Source organism: Xenopus tropicalis, chromosome 9, assembly GCF_000004195.4.
Source record: "Xenopus tropicalis strain Nigerian chromosome 9, UCB_Xtro_10.0, whole genome shotgun sequence".
Lineage (NCBI taxonomy): Eukaryota > Metazoa > Chordata > Amphibia > Anura > Pipidae > Xenopus > Xenopus tropicalis.
In genome coordinates this window covers 3,380,467-3,399,948 of record NC_030685.2, presented here as the reverse complement: position 1 = coordinate 3,399,948, position 19,482 = coordinate 3,380,467, and the positions used below count along the sequence as shown (strand labels likewise).

The 19,482-nt window shown below is 47.1% G+C and overlaps 2 protein-coding genes across 2 annotated transcripts in view; one reads left to right on the top strand and one right to left on the bottom strand.

Annotated features, from left to right (window-relative positions):
- The window catches only part of h2ac14 (H2A clustered histone 14), a 1,193,713-nt gene that overhangs the window by 852,365 nt on the left and 321,866 nt on the right, over positions 1-19,482 (top strand).
- Positions 2,429-7,359, bottom strand: LOC101732212 (oocyte zinc finger protein XlCOF7.1-like). The gene is made up of 4 exons (XM_012953436.3): positions 7,243-7,359; positions 6,995-7,132; positions 6,765-6,897; positions 2,429-5,154 (listed from the first exon to the last, which is right to left on the bottom strand). The coding sequence occupies exons 1-4, from the start codon at positions 7,357-7,359 to the stop codon at positions 3,221-3,223; spliced, it is 2,322 nt and encodes a 773-aa protein (XP_012808890.2). The 3' UTR covers positions 2,429-3,220.

The following is a 19,482-nucleotide window of genomic DNA, read 5'->3' as shown; positions in this document are numbered from 1 at the left end:
CGCAAAATAAGTGAGGGCCAGTCACACAGTTTAATAACAAAGGGTCTAATGTGGAAGGAGGTCTTCTTTGTTCCAAGGAAAGGCAACAACTCCCAAGTAGTAATGCAAAATCACTTTAATCACACACAAGGGAGTCACAGCATACAGGTAAAGAGTCACAATGTTTAAACTGGGCTTTCTCCTCAAAGCGTGTACAATGCCAGTGTCCAGAAGATGTAGCTACTTTTGGGCTGTGACATTAGTCTCCAGTCTCCATGGGATCTCCTGTCCCCACCTGGCTCAGCAATCCGGCACTCCCTGCGGTGCCCCTTTGCTATTCCACCAGGCCTTTCTATTGGCCGACTCTAGCCCGAAGCTCATCAAGCCCTCCTTCTAGCCTACCCCTATCTGCTCGGGTCCCTGTTCTGTGGATGATCCACTGGGATAACTATTTCCCTCTACCCTCCTGGGTGGGGCAATAGGCGGCCCGTACTACCTAACCCTGACTCAGACTCTCCTTACCCTGTAGACTGTTTTTCTTTGCTTCCAGCTGGTCTCTTCCTGTGTTCTCCCATAAAGACCACTAATTCTGGGTGTGGTCCCCTTTTATACATTCTGCCCCACACTGCTCTCTAATGGTTGGGGGTGTGAATTACACTCATACATTTTTATTAGGTTTGAACAAAATTCTACCTAGTGGCCATTTAAAGAAAACACATGCAATCATGACACATGAAGAGTTTTGGGATACCTTGGCCTGAAGATTAACCCTTACAAGCCTATATCATGACTTTATTTCATCTTTATTTTCATTTATTTCATCTTTCATTGCATTAAGCCGTACCTGTGACTGGGCTGAATCTATGGCTTCTCTAATAATCTGTGGTACATGATGCAGTCTGTACCAATAGTCAGTGTTTGCCAGTATCCCTTGGGGTATGGGGTACAATCCTGTACTTGGCCGTTATCATCACCCTCTGTAATCTCAGCTTGAGAAACTGGGGCCTCCCCTGGATTCTGATTGGATACAGGGCTTACACTTCTATCCCTATAAATGGCATCATCTTCATTTAACAGATCCGTTTGAGTTTGTCTCTCAGTTACACACTTTGTGATAAACTTCACCAGCCTGTGTTTAATAAAAACCTCCCCAGTCTCTGGGTAATACACCAGGTATGAGGGACTATTTTTGTCATATCCTACAAAAACACTTTCGGGCTGATTCACTAAAGGTCGATAAGCGATATTGCATGCTTTTTTGCGTTACAATTGATGCAATAAATAACGACCAATTCACTAACGTGTTATTATAGCATGCGCTAAATAATGCATGATCGCATTGCGTTAATTTGCGGGTAGACATAATACTGACGCATGATTCACAAACACATAAGAAGCATTAGACGCGCTAAATATCGCATTAGTCTGTGCGAATATTAACCCCTACTTGGGGCAGGCGGTACTTAAAGAAAATTGCAGTTCCTGAGCTTTTAGCAACACAATATGGACTTTGCAGTGGGATTTATTCCAGTCTGTGTTGGCCCCAGAGTGATGCAGCCACCAGTTTGCAGGGAAATGGGAATTTTCAGAAAAGTTTTACGAGCCTAATGGTTACGGGCGTTAAATTGTGCGCACGGAAAATAACGAAAGAAAAATGCTCATCGTGACTTAAATAACGCAAGCAACATCGCGTCTAAATTAATGCAAGTATCCTATAGTGAATCCAGCGGTAAGTCGCGAAAAATAAGAAGCAATGACATTTTTAACGCATGCTATAAATAGCACTCGTTTTATCTTACTGAGCAGCGATTGAAAATTCTGTGCCATTATCAGACCGCGTGCGTTTGCTTGTCCCACAGGGGGCAGTATCAACAATAAACGCTCTGTGGCTAACACTGTATCACTCTTATCTTTCAGAAAGTATACAAATACTGCACCAGAATCAGTAAATGCCATGGCACATCTAGCACCATCTTTTGCTTCGCCAATTCGCCATTTGCGTGTGACATCACTTTGGGGCTACATTAGGCTGACCTGATAGGGAACTAAAGCCTGTCTGTGCTTGTGTAACTACAGGGCTGTGATTGGCTCTCCCCCTCCTGTGCTTCTGGCAGGGACTGTTAGGACACGCCCACCCCTCATTTGAAACCCAGACAGGGACCTGAGAGGATCTATAGGGAGCTCCAATAAAGGGGCCATTGTTACAGATAGGGTTAATGTTTAGCCCAAAGGGAAACCAGCACCGTATATTATTCATAATTGCCTTTAAGATTCTGTCCTGAATCTTCGCCTCCTTGTCACCCTGTTATTGCCTGCACTTTATCAGCCCCTGCTCCCATGGTACAACATTCTGCTACTGGCTAATAATAAAAAACATATATTCAATCTCTTATTAACAAGCATGAAAACAAATTTGAATTGCACCAATAAATCGGACTGACACAAAGGCTTTTCACAAAATTGATTTAATTTAAAGAGGCCCTTTATAGGATAATGGTGTAACCCTATTTCCTTTCATCTCAACTAATGCCCCATTGGAAATGACATTGGGTTAATAATGACAAGATGATGTTATAGGCTTTATATTTACCCAGTAAGAGCATATGTACCCGGCAAGTCATTCCCAGCTGGGTATATCCCCATTATGTTACCTACTGTGTGAGCATTAGGGAACAGCATCTGCCCAAGTGATACCCTGGGGGGCTCATACCCCTTGGAATATGTCCCTTCTTGTTCAATAAAACCCAGAATATTATCTGTTGGGGGGAGGGGGAGATATATTCCAGAGGGCTCCTCAGTTCCCAAAGCAGAGCCAGTGCTGGGGGAAGGTACTTATGGTGCATTCTGCTTTGGTGCCCCCCCAGTCTCAGAATTGCCCAGTGCCCATCAGGTGACTGCAAAGTGTTGGTCTAAGGCAGTGATAAAACAAGATTACCTACCAAATAAAGCCCCCTGTAAGCTGATAGGGTGCATAAAGGCCCCTAATAGCCAATCACAGACCTTATTTGGCTCCTCCATGAACTTTTATGGAGCTTGTGTTGCTTTCCAAGTCTTTTTACTTTTGACTGTGGCTCACAAGTAAGAAAGGTTGGGGATCCCTGGTCTAAGGGTTCTCTTAAAGAAACATTTTTTGGTGGACATAAGAATGTTTGCCTGATGCCTCATTTGTAAAACAAGTTTACAGTTTTTCTCATGTGTGAAAGAGTATTTTTAGACTACTGTTCAATACAAATCATTAGCCTCATTCAGAAAATGGGTTCTCCCCTGTGTGAATTCTCTGATGACGATCACGGTGATATTCGTTAGAAAAATATTTCCCACATTCAGAACAAGAAAATGGTTTCTCCCCTGTGTGAGTCCTTTGATGACGATCAAGGTTAAATCGATTTGTAAAACATTTCCCGCATTCACAAGAAAATGGTGCCTCCCCTGTGTGGCTTCTATGATGAATTTTAAGGTGCCATTGGTTTGAAAAACATTTTCCACATTCAGAACAAGAAAATGGTTTCTCCCCTGTGTGAATTCTCTGATGACGATCACGGTGATATTCGCTAGAAAAACATTTCCCACATTCAAAACAAGAAAATGGTTTCTCTCCTGTGTGAATTCTCTGATGACGATCACGGTGATATTCGTTAGAAAAAAATTTCCCACATTGAGAACAAGAGAATGGTTTCTCCCCTGTGTGAATCCTTTGATGACGAGCAAGGTGGAAATGGTTTAAAAAACATTTCCCACATTCAGAACAAGAAAATGGTTTCTCCCCTGTGTGAGTCCTTTGATGACAATCACAGTGATTTTCATTAGAAAAACATTTCCCACATTCAGAACAAGAAAATGGTTTCTCCCCTGTGTGAGTCCTTTGATGACGATCAAGGTTAGATTGCTTTGAAAAACATTTCCCACATTCAGAACAAGAAAATGGGTTCTCCCCTGTGTGAATTCTCTGATGACGATCACGGTGATATTCGTTAGAAAAACATTTCCCACATTCAGAACAAGAAAATGGTTTCTCCCCTGTGTGAGTCCTTTGATGACGATCAAGGTTAGATTGCTTTGAAAAACATTTCCCACATTCAGAACAAGAAAATGGGTTCTCCCCTGTGTGAATTCTCTGATGACGATCACGGTGATATTCGTTAGAAAAACATTTCCCACATTCAGAACAAGAAAATGGTTTCTCCCCTGTGTGAGTCCTTTGATGACGATCAAGGTTAGATCGCTGTGAAAAACATTTCCCACATTCAGAACAAGAGAATGTTTTCTCCCCTGTGTGAGTCCTTTGATGACGATCAAGGTCAGATTGGTTTGCAAAACATTTCCCACATTGAGAACAAGAGAATGGTTTCTCCCCTGTGTGGGTCCTTTCATGACGAACAAGGTGTGAATGGGTTAAAAATCTTTTCCCACATTCAGAACAAGAAAATGGTTTCTCCCCTGTGTGAGTTCTTTGATGACAAGCAAGGTTAGATTGCCTTGAAAAACATTTCTTGCATTCAGAACAAGAAAAAGGTTTCTCTCCTCTGTGGGTTATTTGATGGCGTTTAAGGTCAGATTTGTTTGTAAAACATTTCCCACATTCAGAACAAGAAAATGGTTTCTCCCCTGTGTGGGTTACTGGATGGCGTTTAAATTTTGATTGAATTGAGTTTCTGAAAAAGAGTTTCTGATTCTCATTGCAGCTGTATTTCCTACATAATGTATTTTTTGTAATGTGAGATTTATGTGGAGATTGGAGGGAATTTTCATCATATTTTTTACCCTCCATTTTTATACTATTCCGGCTGCACCCCATGATAGGAGTAGGCGTGTCTGTTCCCTGTATCTGTTCTGTAAGGGGATTAATGCTGCAATCTGATTGGTTTCCCCCATCCCATGAAGATTCTTCCTCTTTAATACCAACTGATATATAATCCTCTGCCGAGCTGTTATTCAGGCTGCACCCCATGATAGGAGTAGGCGTGTCTGTTCCCTGTATCTGTTCTGTAAGGGGATTAATGCTGCAATCTGATTGGTTTCCCCCTTCCCATGAAGCCGGTTCCTCTTTAATCACATTGGCCGGTGGGGGCTGTTCCGCTGGAGAAACATCAGGGTTTGTGAGATTCCCATCATTATTACAACATAAAGTTGCTTCCGTATGTGCTGTAACATCGCTCCCATCTTTATACTCACAGGCTGCTAAAGGGAAGGATAGAGACTGTTATTTATGGGGATCCCAGTGCAGACCTGGCAGTGGGGTTAGTAAGGGCTCATGGGAAGGAGTGAGGGGGGGGGGGATACCGTTACCAGCTAAGGAGATCCCTCTGTTACAAGTAAAACAGGCTAATAGTAATCTTAGCGCTAACTCTCCGTTAACATCAGGCAGTTCAAGAACCTACTGGGAATGATTCTCTTTTGTAATAACTAATAACACTGAACTCATCTCTAACACTTGTGTGGGGGGGGGGAGGGGCATTTGGGGAACAGTGATCCCAACATGGTCCCTTTGGGATAATGCTGCAGAGACAGCTCTATAAGGGAGGAACTAAAGCGCTGGATTTTAGCCGTGCAGACTGTGCCAGTATAAGGGCATCTCTGCAATGTGGCAGCTGGGAAAGGCTTTTCATAGGGTTAAACACAGAAGGAAAATGGAACCTCTTTAAAATGTTGCTTAACAAGTATACAGGTCAGTATATTCCCCTTGTAAGCAAGGAGAGGCATCGCAAAGCAAAACCTTTATGGCTGAATAAAAGTGTTAGTGTCGGGGTTGGTAATGTTTAAACACGTAAGTTAGCTGGGGCAGCTGTAATTAGCAGATACATGGGAGCCAATAAAGCAGCAAAAACCTAAAGTAAAGAAGGAAAGTGGTATTGCAGCAAGGATAAATATGTATCCAAAATCCTCGATGCTGGAATGGCAGTGGATGGGATCTACTTGGACTTTGCTAAAGCACTACAGTAATTAAAGTGTTTGAAAAATTACTGTGAAATATAATACATGTACAGAACTTACAAAACAAGCAATGACAAAGCTAAGCTCTGTGACAGGGGCAGGTAGGGGGGGAGGGGTTAAACTCAGGGCAAACTCCACTGCCCCCCAATGAAGTGACTGACTTATTAGCACATTAATTAATGGAACTATTTATATGAACTGATTATTATAGAGTAACGGCAGCTGTTTGTATCAGGATCTATAGGAGAACTAAAGCTAAAAAATAGGCTACAAATGTTGTACATTATGTTTTGGGCTTTGGAATCAGCCCAAGCCAACCACAGCCCCCTAGCAGGGAAGATCTGTGCCCCCAAAGATGCCCCCAGTAGCCCCCCATCTCCTTTTCTGCTGATTCCCAGTACATGCTCTGTGCTGCTGTCAGTTACTGAGCTTAGGGACCGACTCACAATATACTGTATATATAGATTATACATGTAACAGTATAAGGCTGATTAGCCATTTGGAGTCACATAACATGGCAGCTCTGAAACAAGTGCAATTATCATCAGAATTCGCTAATCAGACTCGTAGCATCAGTTTATGACAGTCCAGCCTCATTTCCTGCTTCCCAACAGCTGCTCAGAGCCCACTGAGCATGTGCACTGCCCCCGGCAGCTCTAACAGAATCCAAGATGGGGAGCTCCTGTGACAACTGTAACGACCTATATCATTACTACTACAGAGATGCAGCCACAAGCTCAATTTCCTGATGGCTGCGCCCTCCAAACACAGGTGGAAGTGGTTAAGAAAAAGCTTCTAAAAACACCTGATATCCTGCATTCTATGCTCTGTATATGATAGAAACCATTACTCACCCAGTGGGCGGAGCTGCTGGGGCTCCTCCTCCTCCTCCTTTATCCCTTCCCTGTAAAGGGCCTTGTTTCCTTTTATATACTCCCACTCCTCCAAGGAAAAATAGATGGAAACATCCTCACACCTTATGGCAACCTGGCACACACAATGTTACAGTCATCCCCCAGCCAGAGAAAGGGATTATCATACACTGTTACTAAACAATAAGGGGGGATTGGGGGGCCGCACCCACCTCTCCAGTCAGCAGCTGGATGATGTTGGAGATGAGTTCCAGGATCTTCTTGTCATTTTCCTTCTGTATGACGGAGCCAGGGGCATGCAGGGCCCCCAAACCCACAGTTGGGCTCTTCTTCTTAGGGATGACGTAGCCCTATGTATTGAGAGGGAGAGAGAATGATGAGTGTGTAACGCAGCAGAGAGACCCCCTTTGTACAGACAGACAGTCTCTTCTCACTGTGCCACTCACAGTGCCCCCCTCACCTCTCCAGTCAGCAGATAGATAATCTCCAGTGTGAGATTCAGGATTCTCTCCTTCCGCTCCTCATTTTTATCCTTCTTCCCCATCACTGGGTCACTCGCTTCCTCCCACATTCCCATTGGCTCCTTGTGGGAGGGAGGGGCCTGGAAGTGGAATTAAGCACTTACACATTTCTATAGGGGATTATTCCCAGCAATATCCCCCAAAACAATTCCAAGCAGGGAATAGAATAACTAGTCTAGCCATGGGCTGAACTACCAATCCCACAATCCCGTTAAACTTCCCTCTAATGATGCAATGTCTGCCAATCAACACTTTCCCTTTCCTGCCAAGAATGGGCCCCTCAGTGCTTCCCCTCAGGCTGCAGGGGGGCCTTGGTACCAAATGGGAGAGGAATTCACTTATGGTGGGTGGGTTGGGCTTGGAGCTGCCACAGAAACTGCACTGACTCAGTAGCAAAGTGTCCCTGGGAATCAGCTCATGTGTTGGGAACAACAAGGTAACACTGCTCCTTTAGTGCCACCATTAGTGCAGCCCCGCTCCCTTACTCACCTCTTTCCCACACTGCTCTGCTGCCTGTAGCTGTGAGGGAGGGAACTGAGGAGCTGGGACACTCACTCATTGGCTGGGAGGGGAATGTGGGCGGGACAGAGAGCAGCGGAGAAGAATGATTGGATCAGTGAGCACAAGGGCGGGACACAGAGTTAGGGACAGAGGGAAAACTCACAGACTGCAGAGTTAGGGACAGAGGGAAAACTCACAGACTGCAGAGTTAGGGACAGAGGGAAAACTCACAGACTGCAGAGTTAGGGACAGAGGGAAAACTCACAGACTGCTGTGTAAGTGTAAAAATGACAAACGAGTTTATTCCGTCAGGAAGTTGCTGAAAACCAGTAACTAAGGCAACCAAGCAGCACTAGCAGCTGAGGTGCGGTTGGACACACGCAGGGTTAAAGCCCTGCTACATACTGTGAGGCACACTGTCAGCACACCCAGTCACTGAGCCGGAAACATTTGGGTGCAGCACAGTAAGGGAGCTGTAAAGCTGCAGGGAATTCTGGGATATGTAGTTTTTCTAATCCCCCCATGTAAGTATTATGTGTGGGAAGGTTCCCATTCATCCAGGCCGGGGTATCTCTGTAGTAATAAGTCACAAAATGAACATATAATAGTACAATATATAAAATCAGTAAATGTACACAATATTAATTCACATAAATAGCACGTAACATAAGCAGACTGTATTCCCCACCCTTAGGGATAGATTTAATAAACACAATATTTTATATATACCCAGATCCCTTTATATATCCCAGGGATTCCCCGAGTCGGTGGATATGTTTCTGTCCGGCCTTTACATGGAGCCCAATAGGAATCTGTGTAACGGGAAGAGAATTATTGGGGGCTTTGTTATTCAGCCCCTCCCCCCCCCCGGTACAGAGGAGTGAGACCCCCGGATCCCTTATATGTAACTTCCCCACACTGGGATCATTCCAATCGCTTAACCCTTAGTTAGCCAAATACTGTGACTTACAATATACACATATCCCCTATATACTACACTAGACTCCTGCAATATCTAGTTCATATACGGTAAGGAACCCGATACTGCGGAGGGGAGAAATATCTACGTTCATATCATTGGCATAATATAATAAAGTGCCCTCCTATCAAATGCTTCTACTCTCTCTCCCCCCCCCCCCCCCACATCTGAACCCTGTATGTCATGGAAATGTCTGTACAATAACATACCTCCCAACATTTAAAAAATGAAAAGAGGGACCAGAAGATTTGCCGCACATAGCGCAGCAAATTTTTTTGCCCACGTCCACTTTTGTGGCCACGCCCCAATTAATGCACCCCATTTTTTTTCTAAAAATACTCCTTTTATAGTAGAAATGGCAGGATCAGACACAAATGTGCTATACCCCCATACTGTACTACCTAAGGAAAACAATATAGCAACTCCTACATATAAAATACAAATATAGAGAGAAGGCAGTCAGTTATAAGTGAGTTATAACTATGTACCAGTTTTGCCACCCATACACAGTGCCCCCAATAGCCCAATAAACAGTACCCCCCATACACAGTGCCCCCCATACACAGTGCCCCCATAGACAGTACCCCCCATACACAGTGCCCCCATAGACAGTACCCCCCATACACAGTGCCCCCCATACACAGAGCCCCCATAGACAGTACCCCCCATACACAGTGCCCCCCATACACAGTGCCCCCATAGACAGTACCCCCCATACACAGTGCCCCAATGGCCCAATAGACAGTTCCCCCATACACAGTGCCCCCATAGACAGTACCCCCATACACAGTGCCCCCATAGACAGTACCCCCATGCACAGTGCCCCCATAGACAGTACCCCCCATTGCCCCCATAGAAAGTGCCCCCATGGAAAGTACCCCCCATACACAGTGCCCCCATAGACAGTACCCCCCATTGCCCCTATAGAAAGTGCCCCCATAGAAAGTACCCCCCATACACAATGCCCCCATAGAAAGTACCCCCAATTACCCCCATACGCAGTGCCCCCAATTGCCCCATAGACAGTAGCCCCCATACACAGTGCCCCCATAGAAAGTACCCCCCATACACAATGCCCCCATAGCAAGTACCCCCAATTACCCACATAGACAGTACCCCCATACACCGTGCCCCCTTAGACAGTACCCCCCACACACAGCACCCACAATTGCCCCCATACACGCTCCTTCCTCATGGGCCCCTGCTCCTTGTCTGGCGGCAACAGGCCCTTTTATAAGGTTGTGCCCCGTGCATAGGTGTGACGTCAGTACGCAAGGGGCGCAACCCTATAAAAAGGCCTGTCACCGCTGCACAAGAAGCCGCATAAGTAGAGGAGCCGCGGAAGAACGTGGAGCGCCCGGCTACAACCAGCGCATCAGTGTGTCTGCGAAAATAAATCTATCTGATCTGCTAAAATTCTCACCCACTACTTTTATAAATTCTCTAGTTAGAAATTCTTCATCCTATTTCTTATCTTTTAGGCGACGATAAATATAACTACTCTGTTCTAAAAAATCGTAGTCATTAGTGCAGTTCCTCCGGATCCTGAGGAATTGTCCTCTAGGGACGTTATTCGGCCAAACTTCTCTATGGTGGCTACTCTTTAAGATATAAGTATTTCTATCTGCCACTTTGAAGAAGGTTCTAGTACAGAGTCTCCCCATTTCCACGAAAATCTCTAAATCCAAGAATTCTATACCATACCTCCCAACATTTCATTAAGAGATAGAGAGACAAAAATATGTGACGCGGCAAAACATTTTTGGCCACGCCTTCTTTGTGACCACGCCCCACATGCCACACCCACTTTACATGCCCCAGGTGTGCCAGTATAATCGCTAAATAAAAAGAATAACATGCCAGTATGACTACATTAAATTGATAAAGCTCATTAACCCCAGACATGCCAGTAAAATTACCAATTAACTTTAGACATGCCAACAGTTCTGTGCATTTTCCAAAGTTATAAATAGGGCCAATTCCAGTGGTACATAAATCTATGTTATTTCCTTCCATTCTTAATCAGTTGAAAGCAAAACAATATTAATATACCACTAGAATTTCTAGCCATATTAACAAGGCCTAAGGTTCCCAAACTTATAAGGGCCCCTTTTAAATGTCTGATATATTTTATGAATGGATCAGCGATACCTCTGCTTTCTATTGTGCATGCTGTGCTCTGCCAGAGATTCCCAGGAGTGAGAGATATATGTTAGGGGTGGGAAGGTGAAACTGCCCAGCACACAAATAAAGGCAGCAGAGCACACTCCCAGCCCCTGACCCGGTGAGCAGGAGCAGGGAGAGGGATGCCGACAATGCCGATAGTTAACCATTGCCTGTCACAAATGCTCCTCCCAGGACAATTAAACATTGAGGTAAACCTGTGAGCTTGGGGTAGCAGGGGATTCAAGAGTTAAGGGGGCGGGGCTTTATTCCCCATAGCAGAGCAGGCACAGCAATCAATTAAATGGCAATGCTGAGAAGCGGGAGCTCTAACAATGAATCCAGGACAGCGGGCAGTGCCATAAATATCGGGACTGAAAGCGAGAGGTTTGGGAGGTATGCTATACTATATTCCAATCCCTCCTTATTCATATTGAGGTACTCAAAAAAACGAGGCAACAGGGGAAACTCTGGTGTCCCATATATTTAGCAAATCGTCTATATAGCGTCGGTACATTCTCAGGCCAGGGGGGCAGACAGGGCTCCATACATGCCTATCCTCCCAGCTCCCCAAGAACAAATTGGCATAACTGGGCGCAAATCGAATTCCCATAGCAGTCCCCTTGGTCTGGAGGTAAAAATCTTTCCCAGCATGCTATCTTTCAAAAACTCTTTTGGGTCGGTTTCGGGAAAATTGAATTTGTTAAGTGTTTCCATCACCCCTATTACCCTTCCCAGATGTTCAATGGAGGTGTAGAGCGCAGAGATGTCTGCCGGTTCCCATTCAAAATCCTGTATCAATTCAATGACAGCATTAGAATCTTTCAAATAAGAGGGCATACACGGTACAACCGGTTGTAAAAATAAATCAATAAATAAGAATAACCTAGGGCAGGGATCCCCAACCTTTTATACCCGTGAGCCACATTCAAATGGAAAAAGTGTAGGGGAGCAACACAAGGATGCAAAAAGTTCTTGGGGGTGCAAATAAGAGCTATAATTGGCTAATTGGTAGCCCCTATGGGGACTGGCAGCCTATAGGAGGCTCTGTTTGGCTTTACACTGGGCTTTATGCAACCAAAACTTGCCCCCAAGCCGGAAATTCAAAAATGAGCCCCTACTTTGAGGCCCCTGGGAGCAACATCCAAGGGGTTGGGGGGCAACATGTTGGGGGTCACTGACCTAGAGGTAAGGGAGTCAATTCCTGAGATTATGGGGCGGCCTTCTGGATTAGTCAGCTTTTTATGGATCCTGGGTAAATGGTAAAATATTGCTATTCTGGGATGTCTTACCCATTGTATGATGCCCTTACAGAAGGCTTTCCTTAACATTACAAATAATTTCAGTTGAAACTCCTCAGTTGGGTCCCTTTTTCATTTTACATTAATTGACTCATCTCCCAACAACCTACAGGCTTCATCCAAATATTCTTTTTTTATTTTGAATTACAACCCCTCCCCCCTTTGTTCGCAGATCTACTGACAATCTCTTCTTTCTGTTTAAAGGAGACATATCCTATAAAAATGATGAATGTACCAGGGAATTATACTCCTCTAGATATAGAAGGATTGTGCTTAAAGTTGTGTTTCTGACTGATTTATTGAGAAATTCCCCCAAACCCCACTAGCCCCGCCCATCTGTGCCACTTCCTGCTGGCTGAATTCTCTGGATGAGCTGGGGAGCCGGCGGCCCTCCGTACCCTGCACTGTAGGATAGGAACCAATCAGCAGCTAGGCTGACCTGATAGGGAACTGAAGCCTGTACATTAGAGGGGATTATAGGCAGTTGGGGGATGTTCTTTTTTCCCATAAAAACAATCAGCGCACCAGAGGTCACCCCTTTAGATTAGAGGAACGGAGCTTCCATTTGAAGCAGCGTAGGTGGTTTTTCACGGTGAGGGCAGTGAGGTTATGGAATGCCCTTCCTAGTGATGTGGTAATGGCAGATTCTGTTAATGCCTTTAAGAGGGGCCTGGATGAGTTCTTGATCAATCAGAATATCCAAGGCTATTGTGATACTAATATCTACAGTTAGTACTAGTGGTTGTATTTATAGTTTATGTATGTGAGTATAGATTGGTAGGTGTGGGTTAGGTGTGCTGGGTTTACTTGGATGGGTTGAACTTGATGGACACAGGTCTTTTTTCAACCCTATGTAACTATGTAACTAACTATGTAACTGTCTGTGCTTGTGTGAGTGCAGGGCTGTGATTGGCTCTCCCCCTCCTACTGTGCTTCTGGCAGGGACCGTTAGGACACGCCCACCCCTCATATGAAACCCAGACAGGGACCTGAGAGGATCTATAGGGAGCTCCAATAAAGGGGCCATTGTTACAGATAGGGTTAATGTTTAGCCCAAAGGGAAACCAGCACCGGATATTATTCATAATTGCCTACAGGGTTAGGGGTTTCCGTTATCCAATATGTCTCCTTTAAGGTCTCTCACATGTTCCTTCAATTTTCGTAGCCTGACTCTGTGCCCAGATCGATTTCCTCTGGGTCGGGGGGCGATATATTTTCTACTCTTCTCATCCTCTTCGGTCATGGTTCCATTTTCCAAGTTTTTTCTTCCGAACCCTTCATGTTTCCCATCCTTGATAGTTTCTTTCTTTCTGGAAAAGGGGATGGTGTCACGGTATCAGAACTCCCTTTATAAGTTCATAGTACTTGATGGTTATTAAAGGAGACATATTGGATAAATGGGAAACCCCTAACCCTGTAGGCAATTATGAATAATATCCGGTGCTGGTTTCCCTTTGGGCTAAACATTAACCCTATCTGTAACAATGGCCCCTTTATTGGAGCTCCTTATAGATCCTCTCAGGTCCCTGTCTGGGTTTCACATGAGGTGTGGGCGTGTCCTAACGGTCCCTACCAGAAGCACAGTAGGAGGGGGAGAGCCAATCACAGCCCTGCACTCACACAAGCACAGACAGGCTTCAGTTCCCTATCAGGTCAGCCTAGCTGCTGATTGGTTCCTATCCTACAGTGCAGGGTACGGAGGGCCGCCGGCCCCCCAGCTCATCCAGAGAATTCAGCCAGCAGGAAGTGGAACAGATGGGCGGGGCTAGTGGGGTTTGGGGGAATTTCTCAATAAATCAGTCAGAAACACAACTTTAAGCACAATCCTTCTATATCTAGAGGAGTAAAATTCCCTGGTACATTCATCATTTTTATAGGATATGTCTCCTTTAAAATCCACTGAGCCATTCTCAAACGCTGGCTTTTTAATTAATCTTAGCCCCCTTGGTACTATTATGTGTTTAATATATTTTTCTAAACTCATTATCTCCCACCAACATTTAATTTCCTTCTCCACCACTTCCATAAGGGAACCAACAATTCTCAAAATCAAACCTTTCTCCGTTACTTGGCGCACAGTCTTGGCCGAGGTTCTCACAATTCTGCAATATCTTCATTCTAAAAGAGGTCAACCATGGCTGCAGGTAAACTATAAGGATTAGAATTGTGTTGTGAACAGTCGTTCTTATAACAACCAAACCCGCGTCGTAGGGGCACATTCATCAAATCATGAGTTCGAATCCCGAATTGGGAAAAATTTGGATTGGATACGATAATTTCTGAAGATCGCAAATATCAAGAAAATGCTTACGAAAAAAATCATATTAGTCACGATAAAATTGTATCGGCGATCCGAAAGTAATGAAATTTTCATAGCCGAACTATCGTAAACGGCGGTAAAACCTTTCCGACTTTGATCCTTCTGTGCATATTTTTGAAGCCTCCCATAGGGCTCAATGGCACTCTGCAGCTCCAACCCGACCCAAGGAAAGTCTCCCATAGGGCTCAATGGCACTCTGCAGCTCCAACCCGGCCCAAGGGAAGTCTCCCATAGGGCTCAATGGCACTCTGCAGCTCCAACCCGACCCAAGGAAAGTCTCCCATAGGGCTCAATGGCACTCTGCAGCTCCAACCTGGCCCAAGGAAAGTCTCCCATAGGGCTCACTGTCACTCTGCAGCTCCAACCCGGCCCAAGGAAAGTCTCCCATAGGGCTCAATGGCACTCTGCAGCTCCAACCTGGCCCAAGGAAAGTCTCCCATAGGGCTCAATGGCACTCTGCAGCTCCAACCCGGCCCAAGGAAAGTCTCCCATAGGGCTCAATGGCACTCTGCAGCTCCCAACCCGGCCCAAGGAAAGTCTCCCATAGGGCTCAATGGCACTCTGCAGCTCCAAACCCGGCCCAAGGAAAGTCTCCCATAGGGCTCAATGGCACTCTGCAGCTCCAACCCGGCCCAAGGAAAGCCTCCCATAGGGCTCAATGGCACTCTGCAGCTCCAACCCCGGCCCAAGGAAAGCCTCCCATAGGGCTCAATGGCACTCTGCAGCTCCAACCCGACCCCAAGGAAAGTCTCCCATAGGGCTCAATGGCACTCTGCAGCTCCAACCCGGCCCAAGGAAAGCCTCCCATAGGGCTCAATGGCACTCTGCAGCTCCAACCCGGCCCAGGGAAAGTCTCCCATAGGGCTCAATGGTACTCTGCAGCTCCAACCCGTCCCAAGGAAAGTCTCCCATAGGGCTCAATGGCACTCTGCAACTCCAACCCGGCCCAAGGAAAGTCTCCCATAGGGCTCAATGGCACTCTGCAGCCTCCAACCCGGCCCAAGGAAAGTCTCCCATAGGGCTCAATGGCACTCTGCAGCTCCAACCCGGCCCAAGGAAGCCTCCCATAGGGCTCAATGGCACTCTGCAGCTCCAACCGACCCAAGGAAAGTCTCCCATAGGGCTCAATGGCACTCTGCAGCTCCAACCTGGCCCAAGGAAAGCCTCCCATAGGGCTCAATGGCACTCTGCAGCTCCAACCCGGCCCAAGGAAAGTCTCCCATAGGGCTCAATGGCACTCTGCAGCTACAACCCGGCCCAAGGAAAGCCTCCCATAGGGCTCAATGGCACTCTGCAGCTCCAACCGACCCAAGGAAAGTCTCCCATAGGGCTCAATGGCACTCTGCAGCTCCAACCCGGCCCAAGGAAAGTCTCCCATAGGGCTCAATGGCACTCTGCAGCTCCAACCCGGCCCAGGGAAAGTCTCCCATAGGGCTCAATGGCACTCTGCAGCTCCAACCCGGCCCAAGGAAAGTCTCCCATAGGGCTCAATGGTACTCTGCAGCTCCAACCCGGCCCAAGGAAAGTCTCCCATAGGGCTCAATGGCACTCTGCAGCTCCAACCCGGCCCAGGGAAAGTCTCCCATAGGGCTCAATGGCACTCTGCAGCTCCAACCCGGCCCAAGGAAAGTCTCCCATAGGGCTCAATGGCACTCTGCAGCTCCAACCTGGCCCAAGGAAAGTCTCCCATAGGGCTCAATGGCACTCTGCAGCTCCAACCTGGCCCAAGGAAAGTCTCCCATAGGGCTCAATGGCACTCTGCAGCTCCAACCTGGCCCAAGGAAAGTCTCCCATAGGGCTCAATGGCACTCTGCAGCTCCAACCGACCCAAGGAAAGTCACCCATAGGGCTCAATGGCACTCTGCAGCTCCAACCCAGCCCAAGGAAAGTCTCCCATAGGGCTCAATGGCACTCTGCAGCTCCAACCTGGCCCAAGGAAAGTCTCCCATAGGGCTCAATGGCACTCTGCAGCTCCAACCCGGCCCAAGGAAAGTCTCCCATAGGGCTCAATGGCACTCTGCTGCTCCAACCTGGCCCAAGGAAAGTCTCCCATAGGGCTCAATGGCACTCTGCAGCTCCAACCCGGCCCAAGGAAAGTCTCCCATAGGGCTCAATGGCACTCTGCAGCTCCAACCCGGCCCAAGGAAAGCCTCCCATAGGCTCAATGGCACTCTGCAGCTCCAACCTGGCCCAAGAAAAGTCTCCCATAGGGCTCAATGGCACTCTGCAGCTCCAACCCGGCCCAAGGAAAGTCTCCCCATAGGGCTCAATGGCACTCTGCAGCTCCAACCCGGCCCAAGGAAAGTCTCCCATAGGGCTCAATGGCACTCTGCAGCTCCAACCCGGCCCAAGGAAAGTCTCCCATAGGGCTCAATGGCACTCTGCAGCTCCAACCCGGCCCAAGGAAAGTCTTCCATAGGGCTCAATGGCACTCTGCAGCTCCAACCCGGCCCAAGGAAAGTCTCCCATAGGGCTCAATGGCACTCTGCAGCTCCAACCCGGCCCAAGGAAAGCCTCCCATAGGGCTCAATGGCACTCTGCAGCTCCAACCCGGCCCAAGGAAAGTCTCCCATAGGGCTCAATGGCACTCTGCAGCTCCAACCCGGCCCAAGGAAAGTCTCCCATAGGGCTCAATGGCACTCTGCAGCTCCAACCCGGCCCAAGGAAAGTCTCCCATAGGGCTCAATGGCACTCTGCAGCTCCAACCCGGCCCAAGGAAAGTCTCCCATAGGGCTCAATGGCACTCTGCAGCTCCAACCCGACCCAAGGAAAGTCTCCCATAGGGCTCAATGGCACTCTGCAGCTCCAACCCGGCCCAAGGAAAGCCTCCCATAGGGCTCAATGGCACTCTGCAGCTCCAACCCGGCCCAAGGAAAGCCTCCCATAGGGCTCAATGGCACTCTGCAGCTCCAACCCGGCCCAAGGAACGTCTCCCATAGGGCTCAATGGCACTCTGCAGCTCCAACCCGGCCCAAGGAACGTCTCCCATAGGGCTCAATGGCACTCTGCAGCTCCAACCCGGCCCAAGGAAAGTCTCCCATAGGGCTCAATGGCACTCTGCAGCTCCAACCCGGCCCAAGGAAAGTCTCCCATAGGGCTCAATGGCACTCTGCAGCTCCAACCTGGCCCAAGAAAAGTCTCCCATAGGGCTCAATGGCACTCTGCAGCTCCAACCCGGCTCAAGGAAAGTCTCCCATAGGGCTCAATGGCACTCTGCAGCTCCAACCCAGCCCAAGGAAAGTCTCCCATAGGGCTCAATGGCACTCTGCAGCTCCAACCCGGCCCAAGGGAAGTCTCCCATAGGGCTCAATGGCACTCTGCAGCTCCAACCCGGCCCAAGGAAAGTCACCATACTGAAGCTTGATTGGATTCCAAACTTTCCTACTCGGCGCGACAATACGATTTTGTCGCACAAGGTATGAAATTGTCGCAGGAATACGCTTGGAGCATTCGTATATTAATAAATGACCCCCTAAGTGTATACTCAATAATATCAATGTGCAAATGTAAATAAATTAAATAAAGAATAAATAAATTAAGAGAAAATAAAAAAAGGATAAAAAAATGCCAATGATATGAACGTAGATATTTCTCCCCTCCGCAGTATCGGGTTCCTTACCGTATATGAACTAGATATTGCAGGAGTCTAGTGTAGTATATAGGGGATATGTGTATATTGTAAGTCACAGTATTTGGCTAACTAAGGGTTAAGCGATTGGAATGATCCCAGTGTGGGGGAAGTTACATATAAGGGATCCGGGGGTCTCACTCCTCTGTACCGGGGGGGGGGAGGGGCTGAATAACAAAGCCCCCAATAATTCTCTTCCCGTTACACAGATTCCTATTGGGCTCCATGTAAAGGCCGGACAGAAACATATCCACCGACTCGGGGAATCCCTGGGATATATAAAGGGATCTGGGTATATATAAAATATTGTGTTTATTAAATCTATCCCTAAGGGTGGGGAATACAGTCTGCTTATGCTACGTGCTATTTATGTGAATTAATATTGTGTACATTTACTGATTTTATATATTGTACTATTATATGTTCATTTTGTGACTTATTACTACAGAGATACCCCGGCCTGGATGGGAACCTTCCCACACATAATACTTACATGGGGGGATTAGAAAAACTACATATCCCAGAATTCCCTGCAGCTTTACAGCTCCCTTACTGTGCTGCACCCAAATGTTTCCGGCTCAGTGACTGGGTGTGCTGACAGTGTGCCTCACAGTATGTAGCAGGGCTTTAACCCTGCGTGTGTCCAACCGCACCTCAGCTGCTAGTGCTGCTTGGTTGCCTTAGTTACTGGTTTTCAGCAACTTCCTGACGGAATAAACTCGTTTGTCATTTTTACACTTACACAGCAGTCTGTGAGTTTTCCCTCTGTCCCTAACTCTGCAGTCTGTGAGTTTTCCCTCTGTCCCTAACTCTGCAGTCTGTGAGTTTTCCCTCTGTCCCTAACTCTGCAGTCTGTGAGTTTTCCCTCTGTCCCTAACTCTGCAGTCTGTGAGTTTTCCCTCTGTCCCTAACTCTGCAGTCTGTGAGTTTTCCCTCTGTCCCTAACTCTGTGTCCCGCCCTTGTGCTCACTGATCCAATGATTGTTCTCTGCCGCTCTCTGTCCCGCCCACATTCCCCTCCCAGCCAATGAGTGAGTGTCCCAGCTCCTCAGTTCCCTCCCTCACAGCTACAGGCAGCAGAGCAGTGTGGGAAAGAGGTGAGTAAGGGAGCGGGGCTGCACTAATGGTGGCACTAAAGGAGCAGTGTTACCCAGAGGGAAGGGTTTGTTCCTTACATGACAAGCAGAGGGATGAATTTGTCAGCTTGACCCAAGGCACAACATTACCCAGCCCCCACCCCCACTGGGGCTACATAGTGGGGGGGAAACAGTTTGCCCCAGGGGGTCT